We start from the raw sequence: 19,077 nt of genomic DNA, 5'->3' as shown, positions 1-19,077 counted from the left end.
CTCTCCTCCTTTCCGAATCTGGAAAATGATGACTTGGAAAGAGGTGCCAAATATATGTGAGAATTTAAATCCTCTTAGAAATTACTGTTTTCATTCCTTTGGAAACCTGCTCAAACCCTTCAGGGTCTCACTCCGTTTTGCTCTGTGGAGATGTTCTGGTGGGGGAGGGCTTGGGGTTGGAGCAGCAGGCACTGTGTGGAACTAGTCTATGTGCAAGTCCTTATTAGGAGATTTAAAGAGCTCACTGCCTGTGAGCAGTGAGGATCAGCTCTCTCGGAGGCCGAGTGTAGCCAGGGTTTGGAATTATTTCCTGTGTAAGAGAGCTCTGTTTAACCCAGAAAAGATAAACTGAAATAGTGTACACTGGTTTGGCCTAGTCCAGTCTTTCAGGTCCTAAAGCACACTAGCCATTGATTGTCTGAACTCTTCAGTCTTATCTGAATTAAAAAAATAGAAGGAATTTTCACCCCATCCCAGGCTTACTCAAACTTGCCACATTACACACACACACACACACATGCAGGAATGGCTGGATAGGTTACAGTTAAGGTTCAGTTGTGTCTCCCTTCCAACCTTCTCAAAAAGCTTCATGTTGAAGTCCTAACCTCCAGTACCTCAGAATAATTTTGAGGGATTTCTCTCCAATTATATTTCTATTCATAGGTAATAAAATCGGGATAATTTCATAGACCTTAATATCTAACTAGCTTTTTAAAAAAATTAAATATGTTGTCTTTTTCCCATGTGTTAAAATATTTCTTTATAAACCTGACTTTTAATGGCTTCATAAAAGCTCATATGTAGATGTTTCTGTAATTTACTTAACAATAATATTAAGGTAGAATGTATACTTTGAATGTAAGGATTTCCCCCTGTCTGTCCACTGAAATTTCCCAGCACCTGCAGTAGAATCTAGTACATAGTAGGTGCTGAATACATATGTTAGAATAAAGGAATGGAATATTTAGGTGGTTCTATCTTTTCTGTATTAGAAATGATATATAAATAATGCTGTACAAAGCATTTTTCTACATAATGCTTTCACTGCATTTCAGATGATTTTCTAAATCATTTCTTATAGAATAAATTTCTAGAAGACCTTGGTGGTTGAAAGAATACAGACAGAGTAATAGTTTTTCAATTAGTTTTCTTTTCTCTATGAAATACCTGTGGTTCTCTATTTTTACACTTTAATGCTATACATTTTATATAATAGTTATATTCTACAACAACCAAAAGGTTGTTGTTTTTAGTTTTTGTTTTTTAAGCACATTTCTTTTTATTCAGGAAGCAGCTAGTGATCTTGTGACTGGAATATAGGGTGTTGCTGGTGAAAGATGAGAATTGGAAGGTCATTTGGACAAAGCAGTTGAATGCCTCGGTATGCAGTGCTAAGGAACTCAGGATTGGGAGTCCTTTCACATGTGAATAAGCAGAATAGTGATACAGTCCGAATTCTTTTAGAGAGGTGACGCTGGGGGCAGGGGGGAGAGGGGACAGCGGCACAGGGGTAGTGCAGAGGAAGGAGTAGACGGAGAAGAGACCAGAGGCAGGGAGACCTGGATTTCTCACTTTCAGGCCTTCACATTAAATCAATCAACTTTTATGTCCTAAACATCCTACGTCTCCCTTGAACGTCATCCTCTCTCCCCTCATTAGATCCTCAGTCTCTTAAACCTCAGCTCCTACTGCAGCCTTCTCGCTTCACTCCCTGCTTCAGAATCGTTCCCCAGAGACCTGCCCTAGCTCAAGCCCACTATGAAGAATGGCTGTCACCTTCAGTTTAAGGTCTGGTTGGTTAACAGCGGGCAAGCTCCTCCACTCTGGATCTCCCGCCTCATTCCTTGTCTGCGCTGGGAGGAAAAGCTGTCTTAGGGAGGAAAACTACTTACTGTCCCTGGACACGTTACCCCTCCCTCCCACGGATGCTTCTTCTGTGCCTGGCTCAGGCTGCCCCACTTCCCCAGGTATCCCCACTCCCCAACCAGACCCACGTGGTCTCTCTTTTCTGGGGTTCATTCGGGTGTCAGGCACCGCTCCCAAAGAACTTTAACACATATTCACATATTGTACATCTCCCATCCCCACTCTGCCTTTTGGGTCAGGGATCTCTCCTCTGCTTTTTATAGGACCTTGTGTTTACCTGTTCTTTTCAGGATGTACTGTGATTATGTTAGGTATGTTTCCCATACTGGACTGAGAGATTTTTGATGTGCAAGGACTCTTATATTTACCTTTTATTCTCAGTAGTTAGCATAGCATCTGCCTTATTGCAAGGTGGCAAAAAAATGACCTTATTATCATTTTTGCAGATGAAATAGTGACAGCTTGAACTAGGTCAGTGGTAGTGAGAAAGAAGGGGGGTGGGAAGGAGAGTTTGGAAAGAAGTCATTTGGGATGTCAGTGATGAGTTAAAGTTGTAGTAGCCATAAGTGATTGAGGTATGCAGCGTAGAAGGTGAGTTTCGTATACAGGTTTTTGACTTGTTTGAGATATGTTCTGAATATTCTAGAGATGACTAGTAGGCATTTCGATATATGGGTCTAGATCAGTGATGGCGAACCTATGACACACGTGTCAGAGGTGACACGTGAACTCATTTTTTTGTTTGATTTTTTTCTGCGATTTTTTGTTAAATGGTATTTAAATATATAAAATAAATATCAAAAATATAAGTCTTTGTTTTACTATGGTTGCAGACATCAAAAAATTTCTATATGTGACATAGCACCAGAGTTAAGTTAGGGTTTTTCAAAATGCTGACACGCCGAGCTCAAAAGGTTCGCCATCACTGGTCTAGATACTAGGAGATAGATGTAGGAGTCGTTAGTGTTAGACAGACAAGAGCAGAGCAAGGACGATGGGCCAGGCATAGAAACTCATCAGGGCGGAAAGCTCTGGATGCCTAGCAAGTGGCAGAATGGGGAAAACAAGAACCTTGCCCCCAGGGTAACCTCTGCTCCCCTAGCACATCACCAGTCATGCGGTTTGGACCCTGATCTTTCATATCGCTGGCAAGGAGGTTTAGACCCCTGACCTTTTCCTCCCTAAAGATAACATCTAGGCCTCAGTTGTATTTCAGCTCCAGGCTCAGAAAAGCAGCAAAACCAGACAGGTGACACTATGGCTGCCTCAGGACATTGACTCATGACCCCCGCTCTGGCACTGACCCATCAGTGGAGACCCCCACCCTAAAAGAGCGCACCTGGAAAGCTGATGCATATTCTATTGAGTCACTCCCCTAAGGTTTCCACCTGTGAGAGAGAGAGAGAGAAATAAGCTCAGGACAAAGGACCCAGCGTGCTCTCCCTCCAAGGAGCACGCCCCTGACATTCCCTTCCGCTCTCCTGCCCCCACAGGTCTGTATCTCCCAACCTCTAACGGACCCCATGAGACTTGCAACCAGGGGAGCTGTGGGCAGAAGCAGCTCGTCCCGGGCTCACGCCCTGAGTCTGCCTCCAGGTCCCCCTCTCTGACTTCTCAGTGAGTCAGGAGGCCAGCCTAGGCTCTCCTGTTGCTTCTTCTATGCCCGTCCTTGTTTCACGGTCCTACGTGCATTTTTGCTGCAATCGTGGGCCCAATACCCTTTGGCTCAGTGCTGTGTAGCACTTCCCTTTGGATATTCCCATCCCCTGGCCCCTTTTTCCTAAATAAATTCAAATTTTATTTGTTCACTGTCTGCGATGGCTATTTAGCCTGCCCACGCACCACCGACTTTAACCTTTCACAAGGCCCGGTGCACGAATTCATGCACCATTGGGTCCCTCGGCATGGCCTGCAGAATCGGGCTGAAACCGGCTCTCCGACACCTCCCAAGAAGTCCTGGATTGCAGGAGGGCACAGGTCAGGCTGAGGGACCCCACCTGTGCATGATCAGGGCCAGGGAGGGACGCGGGAGGTTGGCCAGCCAGGGAGGGACTGTGGGAGGGCTCCAGAGCATGTCGGCCTGTCTCGCTCAGTCCCGATCGACCGGACCCCAGCAGCAAGCTAACCTACTGGTCAGAGCGTCTGCCCCCCTGGTGAACAGTGCGTGTCATAGCAACTGGTGAGCTGTCTGCCCCCGGTGGTCAGTGCACATCATAGTGAGCCGTTGAGTGGCCTTAGCATATCATTAGTATATTATACTTTGATTGGTTGAACAGCCGACCAGACAACCGGACACTTAGCATATTAGGCTTTTATTATAAAGGGCGTGTAAATTGGGGCATTTGGAATAGTTAATACAAGTCAGGAAGGAGAGGATATTCAAAAGGTGGCGTAGCGGGTCCTTGGGGAACAGAAAAAAGAAAGGGGGAATATATTGATTGTCAGTAATGTCCAATAATGAAGAGAGGTTGAAGCAGGTGAGACTTGAGAACAGTGGTTTATTTGGAAATTGGAAAGTCATTATTGATCTTTGAGAGAATAATTTCAGTCCAGTAGAGGGAAATGAAACTAGATTGAGTAGGTGATTGAAAGAGATTGGAAGCAAATAAATGTTGACCGAGTGGAAAGCAAGCATGAACTGTTTCAAAATGTGCTTTTTGGAGAAATGATGCCTTACAGAAAAGGGGTGTGATGTCCGTTTCTTTAGGGGAAGGTAGGGTAGCAATAAAGTTTTTGTTTTATTTTTGGCTGGGAAATGGTCTTGGAAAAGCTTGTCAGTTGATATTCAGGAGCTAGAAGAGTTTGAAGTCGAGAAACAAATCTTAATGGGACAATGGCAAGAAGGAAAGGAAAGGGAAGGTCTAGGGTCCAGATCTCAAATGATTCTTTTAGCCTTGAAAAGTGGTGGGGATATTTCTTCGTTGGGTTCTAAAGGAAAAGAAGTAAGGATAAGTGGAAATGCAGAAACATTTAAAGACGGCACGAGGGAAGGTGCAGGGTGTGTTTTTAAGGAAGTAGGTGACCAGGTCATTGCATGTAAGGGGTGGCCAGGAGGGGTGAGCCAGGTGGTGGTGCAGTGTGACACGGTGTTTAGAAGATTGGGAAAGGACAGAGAATTAATGGTGGGACTGCAGGCAGATTTTAGGGCTCGGTTGAGATTGAACTATGGACAAAAGGAAGCAATAATTAAAATACTTAAAGAATAGTTTTTTTTATTTTTCCCCTATTAAAAAGGGACTAGAAAAAGAATAGTCTCTGGAGAATTACTTGTAGTTACTCACTGGGATTGTGAGGCAGATAGTTCAGGACAATGGTATTTGCTCAACAGTCCTCATGCCAAGAAATACTGAAAACTGGGGTGCAGGGCTGAGGAGTGGGCTGCAGGAAACAGCAGTCTGGACATCTCTTGACTAGGAATAAGGCCACTGCAATTTAAACCTCTAGATTCAGCTCAGAGTAAAGCATGACTGATAATATTTGAGATTCAATGTGAGAAGGTGTCTTTTTTCTTTTTCTTTTGTATTTTTTTGCTCGATTATTTATATTGATTAAAGTATGTAAAACAGATTGCAGATAATTTACTCTGTTATACTAAGACAGAGTGAATTTTTGTATAGAAAAGTACTATTGGTTGTATTATGAGCTGTTGCTGCTTAGCTCTTCATTCCTGATTAAAATATCTCTGGTGTTCTTATATACCCTGTAGTATTTATCAACTAATAGACTTCGAAATGTAGAGACAACCCTAAAGAGATCATTATTTCCTGCAAGTTGTTCTGTCTATACCAGGATTTTGTAAATAGCTGCATAGACCAGTGGATGGGCCTACCTCGGTGCGGATATCTGATTAGAGCAGCGTTTCCATCAATTATGCTTTTTCTTAAAAAACTAAAACTATGAAAATAAAAGCATAATTTATGTAATTCCTACAAGACATGCATAATTCACGGGAAACAACAAAGGAGCAAGAAATAATTGAAAATCAACAACTCTACGCATTAAGAACCTTCTCTCTACGACTCAGTTGTCAGTTACTGCTTAACTTAACGCTGGGTTTTCCTTTTTGCTTTCAGGAAACCCTTTAACTTACGCCCTGGGTGTTGCCTGTCCACAGTTTCCTGGTGGCTCACCGCTTCTGCCTGCTCCAGCCTTGCTCCGGCAGCTCCAAGGCTTCTGGGCTTCAGAGCTTGTTGTGAAAGCTTGCTGCTTTGGCCTGCTACCCCTGCTTCAGGTGTCAAAAGCTTTTCATTAGCTTGCTTCCTCTGATCACTATAACTAGGCCCTCTGTGTCTGCATCACCTAGTCCCAGGGTCTGAAAGGAGAGTTAGTTTTAGCTACTCATCCTTCCTTCAAAACTCTTGTACCTTGGGTCTCCTGGGATCAAGGGAGAGTAAAAGAAGTTTGACGTTAATAGTGCATGATTCACTTTTGATAGCCTCTGCATATGTGGGGCTAGTCTTTAGTCCATGGGGCACACTGGTGTGGGCGTACTGGATTTTTATAGCCAGTGTCTGTTCTGATTGGTCGATGCCCATGCTGTACCAATTCTTTTTTTTTTTAATATGTTTTTTGGGGTTTTTTTTGAGAGAGAGGAAGGGAGAGGGATAAAAAAATAGAAGCATCAATGAGAGAGAAACATCATCAATCAGCTGATTCCTGCATGCCCCCTACTGGGGATCGGGCCTGCAGTCCAGGCACATGCCCTCACCGGGAATTGAACCATGATCTCTTGGTTCCTAGGTAGATGCTCAACCACTGAGCCACACCAACCAGGCCATACAAATTCTGAAGTGTTTGACTATACCTATTGTATATGTAAATTGTGTCTCCAGAGAGAGGCTACCTTTAGCTGTTTAGTAAATTCCTTGTAGTGCTTTTACTTTGCTTGTTAAAGGGACTTTAGGTATTTTGAACACAAACTGATCACAGAGCAGTTTATAAAAATAAATAGTGATTTGCATGCATATTAACAGCGATTACCATTAACATGTCATTAGATACCAAGATTATAGGCATGATGAATGGGAGCGCTCTTTAGGACCCAGAGAACTGTTCTGTCCTTAGCGTAAAGAACACTGGGTCTGTAATGCGCTGGTGAGGACTGCAGAACTACTTCAGAGTGGCGTTAGAATTAAATACGGCCATGCGAATGTGCTTAGTCCAGTGCCAGGCGCAGAGTAAGATTTCTATAAATGGGAGCTATTGGTTATTATCATTAAATAAATGATGGTAAAAATTATACAGGGGAGATAAAAGGAGACAAAGCCACGAAGCAGTACATAGTGAGCAGTCACAAATAGACGAGAGACAATACAGGCTAAATGTAAAGTCAAGACTTTAAAAGCCGATGTATTGTTTAAAGAGCAACATGAGCTGGGATAATGTTATACACCTAATCTTAAAAAACACCCTTGTATCTCTTTTATCAAAGAACTTTTTGGAGTTTCAGTATCATCTTCGTACTATACTTGAAGCTGAGAGTGATGCCATCCAACTTTCTGTGTAGATCTGTCTGTATGGATTACAAGTCATCCATCATTTATTCAACAAATATTTGTTGAATGCCTATTGATTGACACCCAGATAAATTATACATCATTCATCATTCATTTATTTATTGAGTACCTATTGCTTCTCAAGTACTGGGCATATACTAGGGAGCAAATGAGAATAAATTATTTATGTCCTCATAGAACTTATATTCTAGTGAGTGAGGCTAACAGTAAGCAAAATACATAAGTAGAATATATGGTTTGTTAAATAATAAGAAGGAGCTAAGGGGGAAAGCAAGCAAAGAAATGAGATAGAAAGTGTGAAAGTGAGGGAGTGAGAGAGCAAGCTGCGCTGCTTCAATGGGGGAGGACTATTTGAGGCCTAGGGAATGGCGATAAGTGGGAAGGCCCTGAGGGAGTGAGCCAGGTGGCCAGTATGTCCGGAGCAGAGTGAGCTGGAAGGAGAGTGGTGTGAGATCTGAGAGGCTGGAGGCCAGAAGATAAGTTTTAGTAAGGACTTTGACTTTGACTTGGAGAGAGATCGGCAGCCGCTGGAGTTTGGAGCAGAGGAATGTTGTGATCCGAGCTGTGTACCAGGATCACTGCTGCCACATTGAGCATAGGTTGTGGGCGTTAGGCAGAGGAGAGGCCAGGCAGGACAACCAGGCAACAGGTCATGGTGGCTTGGAGTTGGAGGGACAGAGGAGGGATGGTGAATTCTGGGTGTATTAAACCTAGACTAGAATTGCAGAACTGCATGGCAACTATTTCTTGGATGTTAAAATTCTATGTAATATAGTGTAAGCATTCCTAAATTATATATTGTAGCTATGTGATGATACTTAAGTTTTGTTTAAAAATGCATTCCTTTACTTGTCAGCTACTGTTTGTTTTTTCAATTTTTCTAACATTATAGTGCTCTTAATATGAAGTCTTTAAAGACATGTTTATATTTGTTTCAAAAAGATATCTTTGTTTTTTGTTAAATGTATAATCTTGCAGTCCATACTAAATGTGTTTTTCATTTTAGTCAAAGTAAATAAGAAGGGACATTTTCACATACTGCCCGCATCTCTCAGTTAGCAATGGTTTTTAAAGTCTAGAACCTGAAGCTACAGTTCGAGGAAAATTCTTTTTTTTTAAACTCTTCTTCTACTGAAATGAATATAAAAATGACCTGTAGGTTTAAAGGAGAAAAGCAAGATCAATTTTTATTTTGTTATTTTATCAGCTTCGTATTCTTGTGTGATCATGTCATCAATTTGATAATTCAAGAATATTTCCTGAACTGACATTTTTATTTCATCACACCACATCTCTTTGGAGTAAAGTTTATAGGCAGCTCATGAAACTGGTACAAGATAGCATTGAGAGTGTTTTTCATCCTTACAGCAGCCTGGCAGCCCTGATTGCCTCATGGATGTCTAGAATGGGCCTCACTTGGCCCTTATTAGCCACACCACAATACCTCTCTAGTTGGTGCTGATTTCATGCCAAGACGAGGTGTGGTATTCCACACCAGTCCACTCCATGTTTCAAATTTTGCCTGTTCCATACAGAAAATGTGGAAATGTGAATAGAAATCCTGTCACCTGGAAATACCTATACATACATATGGCATAGAACTTTATTGGTGTATATAAAAAATCTAGTGTACAAACTTGATTAAACTTATTTTAAGCAGATATTTGAACGTTTCCCTATTAAATAGTATTTTAACAGTATTTTCAAGAATGTGTATACTTTTCTATAATTTTGTGATATATTTAGTCAGTTTCATCTTTCAGGATATTTTAATTATTTCCATTTTACTATTTCAACCATCCTCTAGTAAATATTGTAGCTTAAATTTTATTTGTATATATTTGCAATTGAGAATATTTCTTGCTATATTTCTATGTGTGTGGATGTGTCATGGCTATAAAATTATGGAAAGTTAGAAGTTGAAGAGATCAAAGTTTCTTATTTCATAGTGGAGAAATTGAAGTAATGGAGATGTATAATGTCTGCCACCTGTTAGTGGTAGAGCAAGCTACAGTTAAGAGATTGGGCAAAATGCCTTAGTGCAGGGCCTGACACATACTAATAGCTAATACTTACTGAACACTTACTGAATGCCAGGCCCTGTGTGAGCACTTTATACTTGTATTATTCACTCTTTATCACAACTGTGTAGGTTAGTACTATTGTTAACTCTGTTGCATTGTTGAGGACACTGAAGTTCTGAAATGTTATTTGCCCAGAGTTATATAGCTCATAGCAGAGCCAGGATACAAACCCAGGTGGTCTGACTGCAGAGTCGGTGCGATCACCACTGCCCGGCAGCCACGATAAGTGCTGGCTCAGTGTCTGAGTGTTCATAAATGCTGGGTTGTTCTATGCACGCCTCCATAATCCAGAGGGGGTTTTGGTTCCAATACTCTGGATTTTAGAAAGATAATTTAGTTCCTATGCTCTGGGTTTGTTGTTGTTGTTTTAATATTTTATTTATTGTTTTCAGAGAGGAAGGGAGAAGGAGAGAGAGAAACATCAATGATGAGAGAGAATCATTGATTGGCTGCCTCCTGCACGCCCCCCACTGGGGATCAAGCCTGCAACCCAGGCATGTGCCCCTGGCTGGAATTGAACTCGGGGCCCTTCAGTCTGCAGGCTGTCGCTCTATCCACTGAGCCAAGCCGGCCAGGGCGGTAGATGCTCTGTTTTATGTAATACTCCTGTGAGGCTTGGGCAGCACCTCGTAAGGACATGCATCCGTGTTTCTGACGCATGTTTATCTATTCAGTGAGATAAAAGTCAGAAAACAAGTACTATAGTAGCCCAGTGGCAGTGCGTGCTGCCAAATGGATTGTGGAAACCTTTTGACTTTTAGTATAGCAGGTAAGGGATGGCGGACCCACGTAAAGCTCTTAGAGGATACCTGGCACTTAAAACACATTCGTGTGTCGGTGAAGACAGCTCCTCCTAGCAGTAGTTACCATCTGATACGTACATACTCATAGGCATCGGGAATTGGTGAGTCATGTAGTGCTGGGCGTACTTTCCTCACAACCTGATGTCAGGATTCCCTAAGTCACAACAAGTGATAGGCACCTGGGTCTCTTCCCTGGCGAAGCATAGGCTGGTCTAGCCCAGGGCTCCGTCCTTCTGACCATTTGCGCCCCCTGCTGAGCCACATTGCCTCTCCAGAATAGCCAAACCTGTGTTTCAGCCTCTCAGAGACCTTGGTGAAACCGTGTTTCTCAAGTTTTCCTTGCTCTGTATTCCGACCCCCTTTATTTTTTTCCATTGTTATTGAGAAATAATTGACATGTAACATTGTGCAATATTAAGGTGTACAAAATGATGATTTGATACTCGTATATACTGTGAAATGGTATCGGTAACAAAGTTAACACTTCCATCCCCTACATAATTACCGTGTGTGTGTGTGTGTGTGTGTGTGTGTGTGTGTGTGTGTGTAACAAAGTTAACACTTCCATCCCTACATAATTACCTTGTGTGTGTGTGTGTGTGTGGTGAGAGCATTTAAGATTTTCTCCCTTAGAACTTTTAAGTATATAATAACAACTAGAGGCCCAGTGCCTGGATTTGTGCACCGGGAGGGTCTCTCGGCCTGACCTGTGCCCTCTCACAATCTGGGACTCCTCAGGGGATGTTGGAGGCCCGGTGCATGGATTCGGCCTGATCCCCACAGGCCAGGCCAAGGGACCCCACCAGTGCACAAGTCCATGCCCTGGGCCGGTTTCGGCCCGATCCCCGCCAACATTCGTTTCCTCATTGCCCCAACACCCAGCCCCCGGGAGCCACTATTCTGTCTCTTTCTAAGAGTTCAACTTTTTTAGATTCCACATGTAAGTGAGATCTTACAGTATTTGTATTTCTGTGTCTGGCTTATTTCAGTTAGCACGGTATTCTTTAGGTTCATCCACGTTGTCACAAAAGCACGATTTCCTGCCCCTTTTATGGCTGAATAGTCTTTCTTGTATATATGTGTGCTACATTTTCTTTACCCATTCATCCACTGATGGACATTTAGGTTGCTTCTATGTCTTGTACAGCCCCATTTAAAAAAGCATGAACCCACTAGGACTGTGGTCAGCAAACTGGCTCGCGAGCCACACGCGGCTTTTTGGCCCCTTGAGTGTGGCTCTTCCACAAAATACCGACTTCTGCGCATGGGCCACAAAGTTTCAATCTCACAGTATGTGCGTGCCCGCATGTGGTATTTTGTGGGAAAGCCACAGTCAAGGGGCCAAAGAGCCGCATGTGGCTCGCGAGCTACCGTTTGCTGACCACTGCACTAGGAGACTAATTTAACTAAAACCCTTATTTCTGTACCTATGACCAGATATGACTAAATACTGAAGTTATTTTATTTGAAATTGCGATATTTCCTCTTTCTTCCCATCATTTTAATTGATGAAAAGCTATAATCACAGTATTATAACCATTTATGACAATTACCAGGAAGTGTTCTAGTGTATATCATATATTATACACTGATTTTATTATATGGTCATGTTACTTTTATTGCCATCTGATACAGATATAAATGTATTAAATGCCACTGATGTGTACATTTGCTAATAAGTTTGGCACCTGAGTTTAAACCTATTCTCTATCCTTGGAAATATCCCTCTGAAGACACACGGTGTAACATTTGTTCTCTCCTCCTGCATGTTAGGTCCCATGTGTCTTCCCTCAGCCCCCAGTCACTGGAAACAGCCTTTGCCCCTTCTTGGTCATTCTCAGCCCTTACCTCCCCTGGAAGGGCTCTGGAATCTAGTCGGATGAAGCAGAGGAGGAGCAACAGAAACGTGACCAGTTTGTTGAGGGTGAAAATGTGGGCTTACTTATTTGTATTTGACAGTTTTTGTCGTTTTGTGTGTGTTTTTTGTAAGAGAACATTTATTGGGTAGATTACAGAGGTAGAAAAAGTAATTCCTAGAAGAAACAGGCTTAGAAAGCAAGGTACAGAGGTAAAGGAAGGGCCCTTGTTGCTTGGGAGTGAGGAAGCTAATGCTAACATGCGTGGGCAGGGAGGGGGAGCAGGAGGGAAAGGGGAAGGCATGGGCATGCTCCCGGGAGGTAGAGCGCCAATTTGACAGTTGTTTTTTTTTTTTTATCATAACTAAAATACAGAATAGTGAAATAGCTGTTCCATTCTTTGTTGGAAAGGAATGTGCAGGGTCTACAGTTTGTAGAGCTGTTAGGCTTAATTGGTCTTTGGGGTATGTGTTGGTGTGAGTGTGTGTGTGTGTGTGTGTGTGTGTGTGTGTGTGTGTGTGAGGGAGTGAGGGAGTGAGTTGAGGGTTGTGGAATAGAGTATAAAAATATGTGGTGTGAAAATTAATGTCATTTGCAGTTTATTTTATGTTGCTTGATCCCCACAAAATAGATTTGTTTTGACAGTAGGCATTTGAGAATTGTGTTGGAATTTGGCATATAATATTTAATAAGCTCTAGTATTTCATCTTCTACATTTTGGTCATTTTCTTAGTGATAGTACAGTTGAGTTTAAATTCCAAGACAGAAAACTCGAAAAGGAGGATATAATGTAAAATCACCAACTGATACAGTGTTCACAATACAGTTACTTGTTTGTCACTTTTCATTAATGTAACTTTTCAACTGACAATGTTATTTGATTTAGGATCTTAGAATTTGAACTGCATGGGAATCATTGATAATTTTGGTATTTTTTTTTTTTTTACAGAGAGGAAAAAGGAAAATGGATGACTAAAAAAGTATTATTTGTTGTATTTTAAAAGTTGTATTTCCTTTTTCTAGGTTGCTGTAGTGAAACTAAAAAATGCAGATAAGGTATTTGCCATGAAAATACTGAATAAATGGGAAATGCTGAAAAGAGCAGAGGTAAGGTTCTAATTATTGGAATATTTAAATAAAATCTTAGAAATATTTAAGAGGAGATATAAAATTATAGAGAGTCAGTAGATCCTTAAATATCACTAAGTAACATTTTATCTATGATGACATATTTTAAGGCCATAAGAGACAAATTCAATAATTCACAATTGTGAGATAGGTATGATAAAAGTTATAATTTGTGCTAATTTAATATTGTCTAAAAACCAAGTGGGAACCCTTGATGCAGTGCTTGCACATTTATGTTCAAAGATGTGCAAAAGAATTTCTGTGTAGGAAGAAATAATGTGGATAGTTCCTTTTATAGGAAATTCAGTAATGATTGGCTGGAAGTTTGTCGTATCTTGTTTCTTCCATTCTGCATTTATTTGTATTCTGCCCCAAGCAATAGTCAGCAGAAGCTTGAACATGCCCTCTAAGAATTCTGTTTATTGCTGGTCATGCAGTTGAATTCATTTTCTTTTATATTATTAAAAAATGGTCGTAAAATCTGCTCTTACAAGAATTGTCCGTGTTCTTATGTTGGTGCAAGATTTCAGGGGAAGATGGATGAGAGTGATGTTCAACTGTCCAATAGTTGGTGTGGATGGTCAGAACTGGCATCACATATGGATTTGGGGTCGGTTCTGGGTGGGGCAGGGCACTCAGGTCTCAGGGAAGCAGTTACTGGTATGGGAGCATCTCGGTATTTCACTTGTAGAAGGGTCCTACACCGAGCATGCAGAGTTGTAGCCCTACTGGTTAGTAGACTTTATAAGAGGATAATGAGAAATTAGCCCTCAGAAGTCTTTCTTTATCTACCAGTACGTGGAGCAATCTGAAAAAGAACAGACAGGAAAAAGCAAAAAAGCATTCCGTTGATGTTAGAGTTGGTGGTAGTGAAAGTAAATACTTCATGATTTCTTTTGGAAAATTTGAAAACTATGACAAACACAAACAAGAAACTAATCACTAGCATCTCATCACCTAGAATTAATCAGTACAGTTTTTGGCAAGTTTCTGCTTTCAGTTTTTTGTCCTGTGCATCTACTTCAAAAAACTGCACAAGTGAAATACAAATACATTCTTTCTGAACAAATAGTAGCAAATAACAGATAAAGGTAACGTCCTCTGTGAGTTCACCCTACCCAGGTCTAGCCCCTCTCTACCTCCCACAGGTAATTACTATGCAATCATATCTTGTTTAAAACGTATCAGGGGACGATCATGGCACTCTGGCATATGTGCCAGTGCCCAATATATTTAATAACTTCAGTCTTTTCTTTTGGGCTTCCCTAAGACTGCATTGCTGTATTGTCATTACTTGATTTTCCGTTAGTAACACTGAGATTGAGTTTAATGTGTCGTATATTTATTGGGGACTTCTTTTGAAACCAACACCTGTAGAAGGGAAATTAGGTGAAACATGATTGACCAGGGAGCAGGCAGGCTGTCCCATCATACTAGTAGCTTTGTTGTTACAACAGGAGGCTTTGATACAGCAGAACTGGGAGCAGAAATGGCCCTTCGGAGTTGCCCTGCATTGGGCCAGATGACCATCCTTTATGCACCTGCCTCCATCAGCCCTTGGGTACAGGCTGCCTCCCGCAGGACGTGGCCTCGTAGGCTTTCTGCAGGTGAGGCGCACCCTGCAGGAGCTGGCAGCATAGCCAGCAAGTGAGCAACAGTCTCATTATTAAGAAGTAGTAAATAATTATGTTGTAATCATTTCACAGAAATCATTGTAGTCAATTTAGTGTTTCAGAGTTAGAACTTCTAAAAAATTGAGTTATAGTTTGTACTTTATTTTTTAATCCTTGTCCGAGGATATGCTTAATATGCTTAATGATTTTTTAGAGAGAAAAGAGAAGGAGGGATGGAGGGTGGAAGATGGGGGGAGAGGGAGAGAGAGAGAGAAAGAAAAAGAGAGAGAAACGTCCATTGGCTGCCTTCTACCCGCCCCGACCGGGGATCGAACCTGAAACCTTTCCATGTACAGGACCGCACTCCAACCAGCTGAGCCCCGCCGGCCAGGGCTGCGCTTATGCTGATGAAGTTGGATGTGCTGGGGAAGAATGGTGAAAAGGCAGGATAACTGTCAGCTTTCATTGCTGATGGGAAGAAGTGGCAAAGTTGTAGATAAAACAAGGGGTAGTTGAAAGTTAAATATTATTTTCTTGAATTAGAACGCACTAATATATCCTGTGTTTGAGGCAAGAGGGAATAGAAATTCTTCTCCTTGTCCTTTCCATTAAGTAGCCGAAGACTCTGCACGTTAATTATAAAACAAACATGACCAGGCTCTGAAAGGCAGAGAGAAGGTGGACCAACTAGGGACCTGGGGTTCCTGTGGAACAGCACTTCCTCTATGACGTGGTTCTCAACCTTCCCAATGCCACGACCCTTTAATACAGTTCCTCATGTTGTGTGACCCCCAATTTCATTGTTACAAATTGAACATAATGAAAGCATAGTGATTAATCCCAAAAACAATATGTAATTATATATGTGTTTTCCAATGGTCTTAGGCGACCCTGTGAAAGGGCCGTTGGACCCCCAAAGGGGTCGCGACCCACAGGTCGACAACCACTGCTCTATGACGTCGGGTGCATTGTGCAGTGTCAGAGCATATGCATGTGAAATGAAAGTCAGGGGGACTGTGAATGATGCTAATCAGAGATGTGCCGGTGACTGTCCTGGGGTGCTCCAGTTGGTGTATCCCGGGGTGGAAGTGATTTAAAAATAATTTTACGCTATAGTATTTTCACGTTGTGCTGACCCTAGAATTTATCCACTCCCTGGGTTAACTCCTCAGTAATGAAACCTCTTGGGTTTGGGGGACAGGTACACATTAATCTTTAGTAGCTATTGCTAAATTGTCTTTGAAAATGTGTTTGTTGTTTGCCTCATTTGCCAGTTTTAGATGTTATCAAATGATTTCTCTTCCTTAAAACATTTTTTCTGACAAATAAGTTAAAAAGTGACAGCTCATGTTTGGTTCAGCCATCAAATATACATTGGAGATTTAAAAGTAAATTGATGTCTTGCTGTATAAGACCTGACATTGGATGCCTGGCTGGTGTGGCTCAGTGGATGTGCACCGACCCAAGAACCAGGAGGTCATCAATTCGATTTGTAGTCAGGGCACAGGCCCGGGTTGCGGCTTGATCCCCATTGGGGGTGTGTGTAGGAGGCAGCCTATCAGTGTTTCTCTCTCTTGATGTTTCTACTCTATACCTCTCCCTTCCTCACTCTCTAAAAACTCAATAAAAACATTTAAAAAAGGACCTGATATTGGAATTCTTGCATTTTTTCAATTTAAAATTCCACTTGTTTATTTTTTTTTTAATGAAAAGTTTTGGCTTTCCTCCCCTCATATATTGGAATAACTTAGTTATTATTTGAAAGAATTTCTCTGTTAATATTTTATAGGAGATAGAAATGTAAATGAGAAGCCAAAAGTACATATAGTCATGAGTGGATTTTCTTGTTTTAACACATGATTTCCAAGTATTCAGGTAATTGGATGTACTGTGTAGGAATGTATAAGAATGTTGCTTTATGAATGTGTACCTATGGATCTAGGGAAGAGAACCATGTGACAGTTTTGCAGAATTATTATTCTTTTTATCTGGGCCATATGAACTTCTGTTTTATCATAGGTATTCCTATTGCTCTTTCTCTTTAACCAATAGCCCATTAAGGATAAAGTTTAAACAATAAAAATATCAAACCGCAAACCCGCCAAACCCATCACTGTCCCCAGCAGAATGTTTGGTTGAATATAAACTGAGTGACAGGATCTGAAGAAGTCATGTGATCTCCAGTAACCCCTCCTACTGGTCATTGCATTCTTAGAGACTTAAATGTTCTGTTTTTAAAGGGGAATATATTTTTTTTAATTCAAGTTTTTTTTTTAAGGGCAATTGAAGTAGAGATTTTTACAGCCTTTAACCATGTTGAATCCTTGGGACAACTTTATGAACCTCATGGTATGCATCATGGTTTGGTTGATATTGATCAAGGACAGGGTTTCTCAGCAAGGGCACTTGTGATATTTGGTGCCAAATAATTCCTTGTGGGACTGTCCTATGCCTTGTAGGATGTGTGGCAGCATCCTGGCCCCTTCCCACTGGATGCCACTGGAAGGGCATTAACGCCCTTCGCCCCAGTTGTGACAACTGAGGACAGTGTGACTTATCGAACCAAAAAAAGAGACTGCACTTCACATCAAAACTCAGTGTCTGAGGCACTAATAGGAGTAGTTTCATCCTGAATGTTTATGGATAAAGCCAGCTGATGTCTGGGATTTGCTTGAAAATTTGTACACATGGGTGTGCACATATGTGCATGGAGGGAGGGTGGCAGTAAGATGAAACAAGATTGAGCAATAACATAATTGTTGAAGTTGATTGATGGGTACATTGGTGGGAGGTGGCTATTTTATTGTTCTTGTATATATTTAAAGTTTTATATCAAAGCTTTCTATTAAACTATATAAATAGTTTCTTTATATTTTATTTAAAATTTTTTTTCATGAAACAGAATAGAATAGAATCTACTGAAGTTTAATTTGTTTTGTTGACAAGAAGTCTTTGGAGCTTTATTTAGTTTGGAGTCATCTATCAGATGTTTATTAGATTCTAGCTGGAATGTCTCGAAAATTCCAGATAGCAGTCATAATAAAGGAAAGCCGGGAGACGGGTGTCTCCTAGGCCCTCATAGCCTTTCCCACCTCTGAAGGGTTAGCAGCAAACACAGCTTCCCAGCAGTTAAATTCTAAACCAGAACGTAGTGGTGAGCATGCCAAAGCGATTCCACTTTCTCCCTAAAATGAACCAAAGCATAATGTAGATTTTAATAATCCAATTAAAGGGTTTAATCTTTAATTGCTTTTAATATTTTCTCTGGTGATACTATTTTATACATGTCTTTGGAAATTATATTTTATCAAATAAAATTTATGTAAATATTTATTAAAAATCAGGATACCTAATTAGGGTAAAATAGGTAATGTTAATTGTTTTGTATGTCATTGCTGTTGAATTTACCTTGTGCTAAATAAGTAAGAAGCACCTATATGTAGAGTACTATATGATGATTTTTCAGTGTGTATGGAGTATGGTACAACCATTAAGAAAAATTAGGTCTCTAATGGAAAGGTGTTTAGATATATTGTTTGTTACTTAACCAAACAGCTTACAGAGTACTGTGATCTCATTTGTAAAGAAAAGATAGGGGATATGGGATACCACATGAATTGTGTATGGTATGTGTGTATTACCTTATGTATACACAGAAGTTTTCTGAGAAGATATTCAGCAGAACTTACATGGTACCCTCTGGACACAAGTGGATAATGAAAGTAAGGGGGACTCATGGAGATTTTCAGTTTCTACTTTAACTTTATCATATGGAAATATTCTCAGAAAAAATCAAAACTTTTACAAATTTAATAAGAAAAAGACAAGCCATAACCGGTTTGGCTCAATGGATATAGCGTTGGCCTGCGGACTCAAAGGTCCCAGGTTCGATTCCGGTCAAGGGCATGTACCTTGGTTGCAGGCACATCCCCAGTAGGGTGTGTGCAGGAAGCAGCTGATCGATGTTTCTCTCTTATCGATGTTTCTAACTTTCTATGCCTCTCCCTTCCTCTCTGTAAAAAAAAGAAAAGAAAAGAAAAAGACAATTCATTAGAGAAAATGGACAATCAGTGGATAGAGCGTCTTTCTGTGGACTGAAGGGTCCCAGTTTGGTTCCGGTCAAGGACATCTGCCTTGGTTGTGGGCACATCCCCCGTGGGGGGTGCGTAGGAGGCAGCTGATCGATGTTTCTAACTCTCTATACCTGTCCT

General features: G+C 41.1%; 1 protein-coding gene across 1 annotated transcript in view; it reads left to right on the top strand.

Annotated features, from left to right (window-relative positions):
- The window catches only part of CDC42BPA (CDC42 binding protein kinase alpha), a 178,442-nt gene that overhangs the window by 39,343 nt on the left and 120,022 nt on the right, over positions 1 to 19,077 (top strand). Inside the window, exon 3 of the mRNA XM_015558957.1 lies at positions 13,149 to 13,232. Within this exon, the coding sequence (XP_015414443.1) occupies positions 13,149 to 13,232 (84 nt within the window). The remainder of the gene's footprint in view (positions 1 to 13,148; positions 13,233 to 19,077) is intronic.

Source organism: Myotis davidii, unplaced genomic scaffold, assembly GCF_000327345.1.
Source record: "Myotis davidii unplaced genomic scaffold, ASM32734v1 scaffold333, whole genome shotgun sequence".
Classification (NCBI taxonomy): domain Eukaryota; kingdom Metazoa; phylum Chordata; class Mammalia; order Chiroptera; family Vespertilionidae; genus Myotis; species Myotis davidii.
The sequence above is the reverse complement of the archived record's forward strand: the minus strand, read 5'-3'. Positions and strand labels throughout refer to the sequence as shown.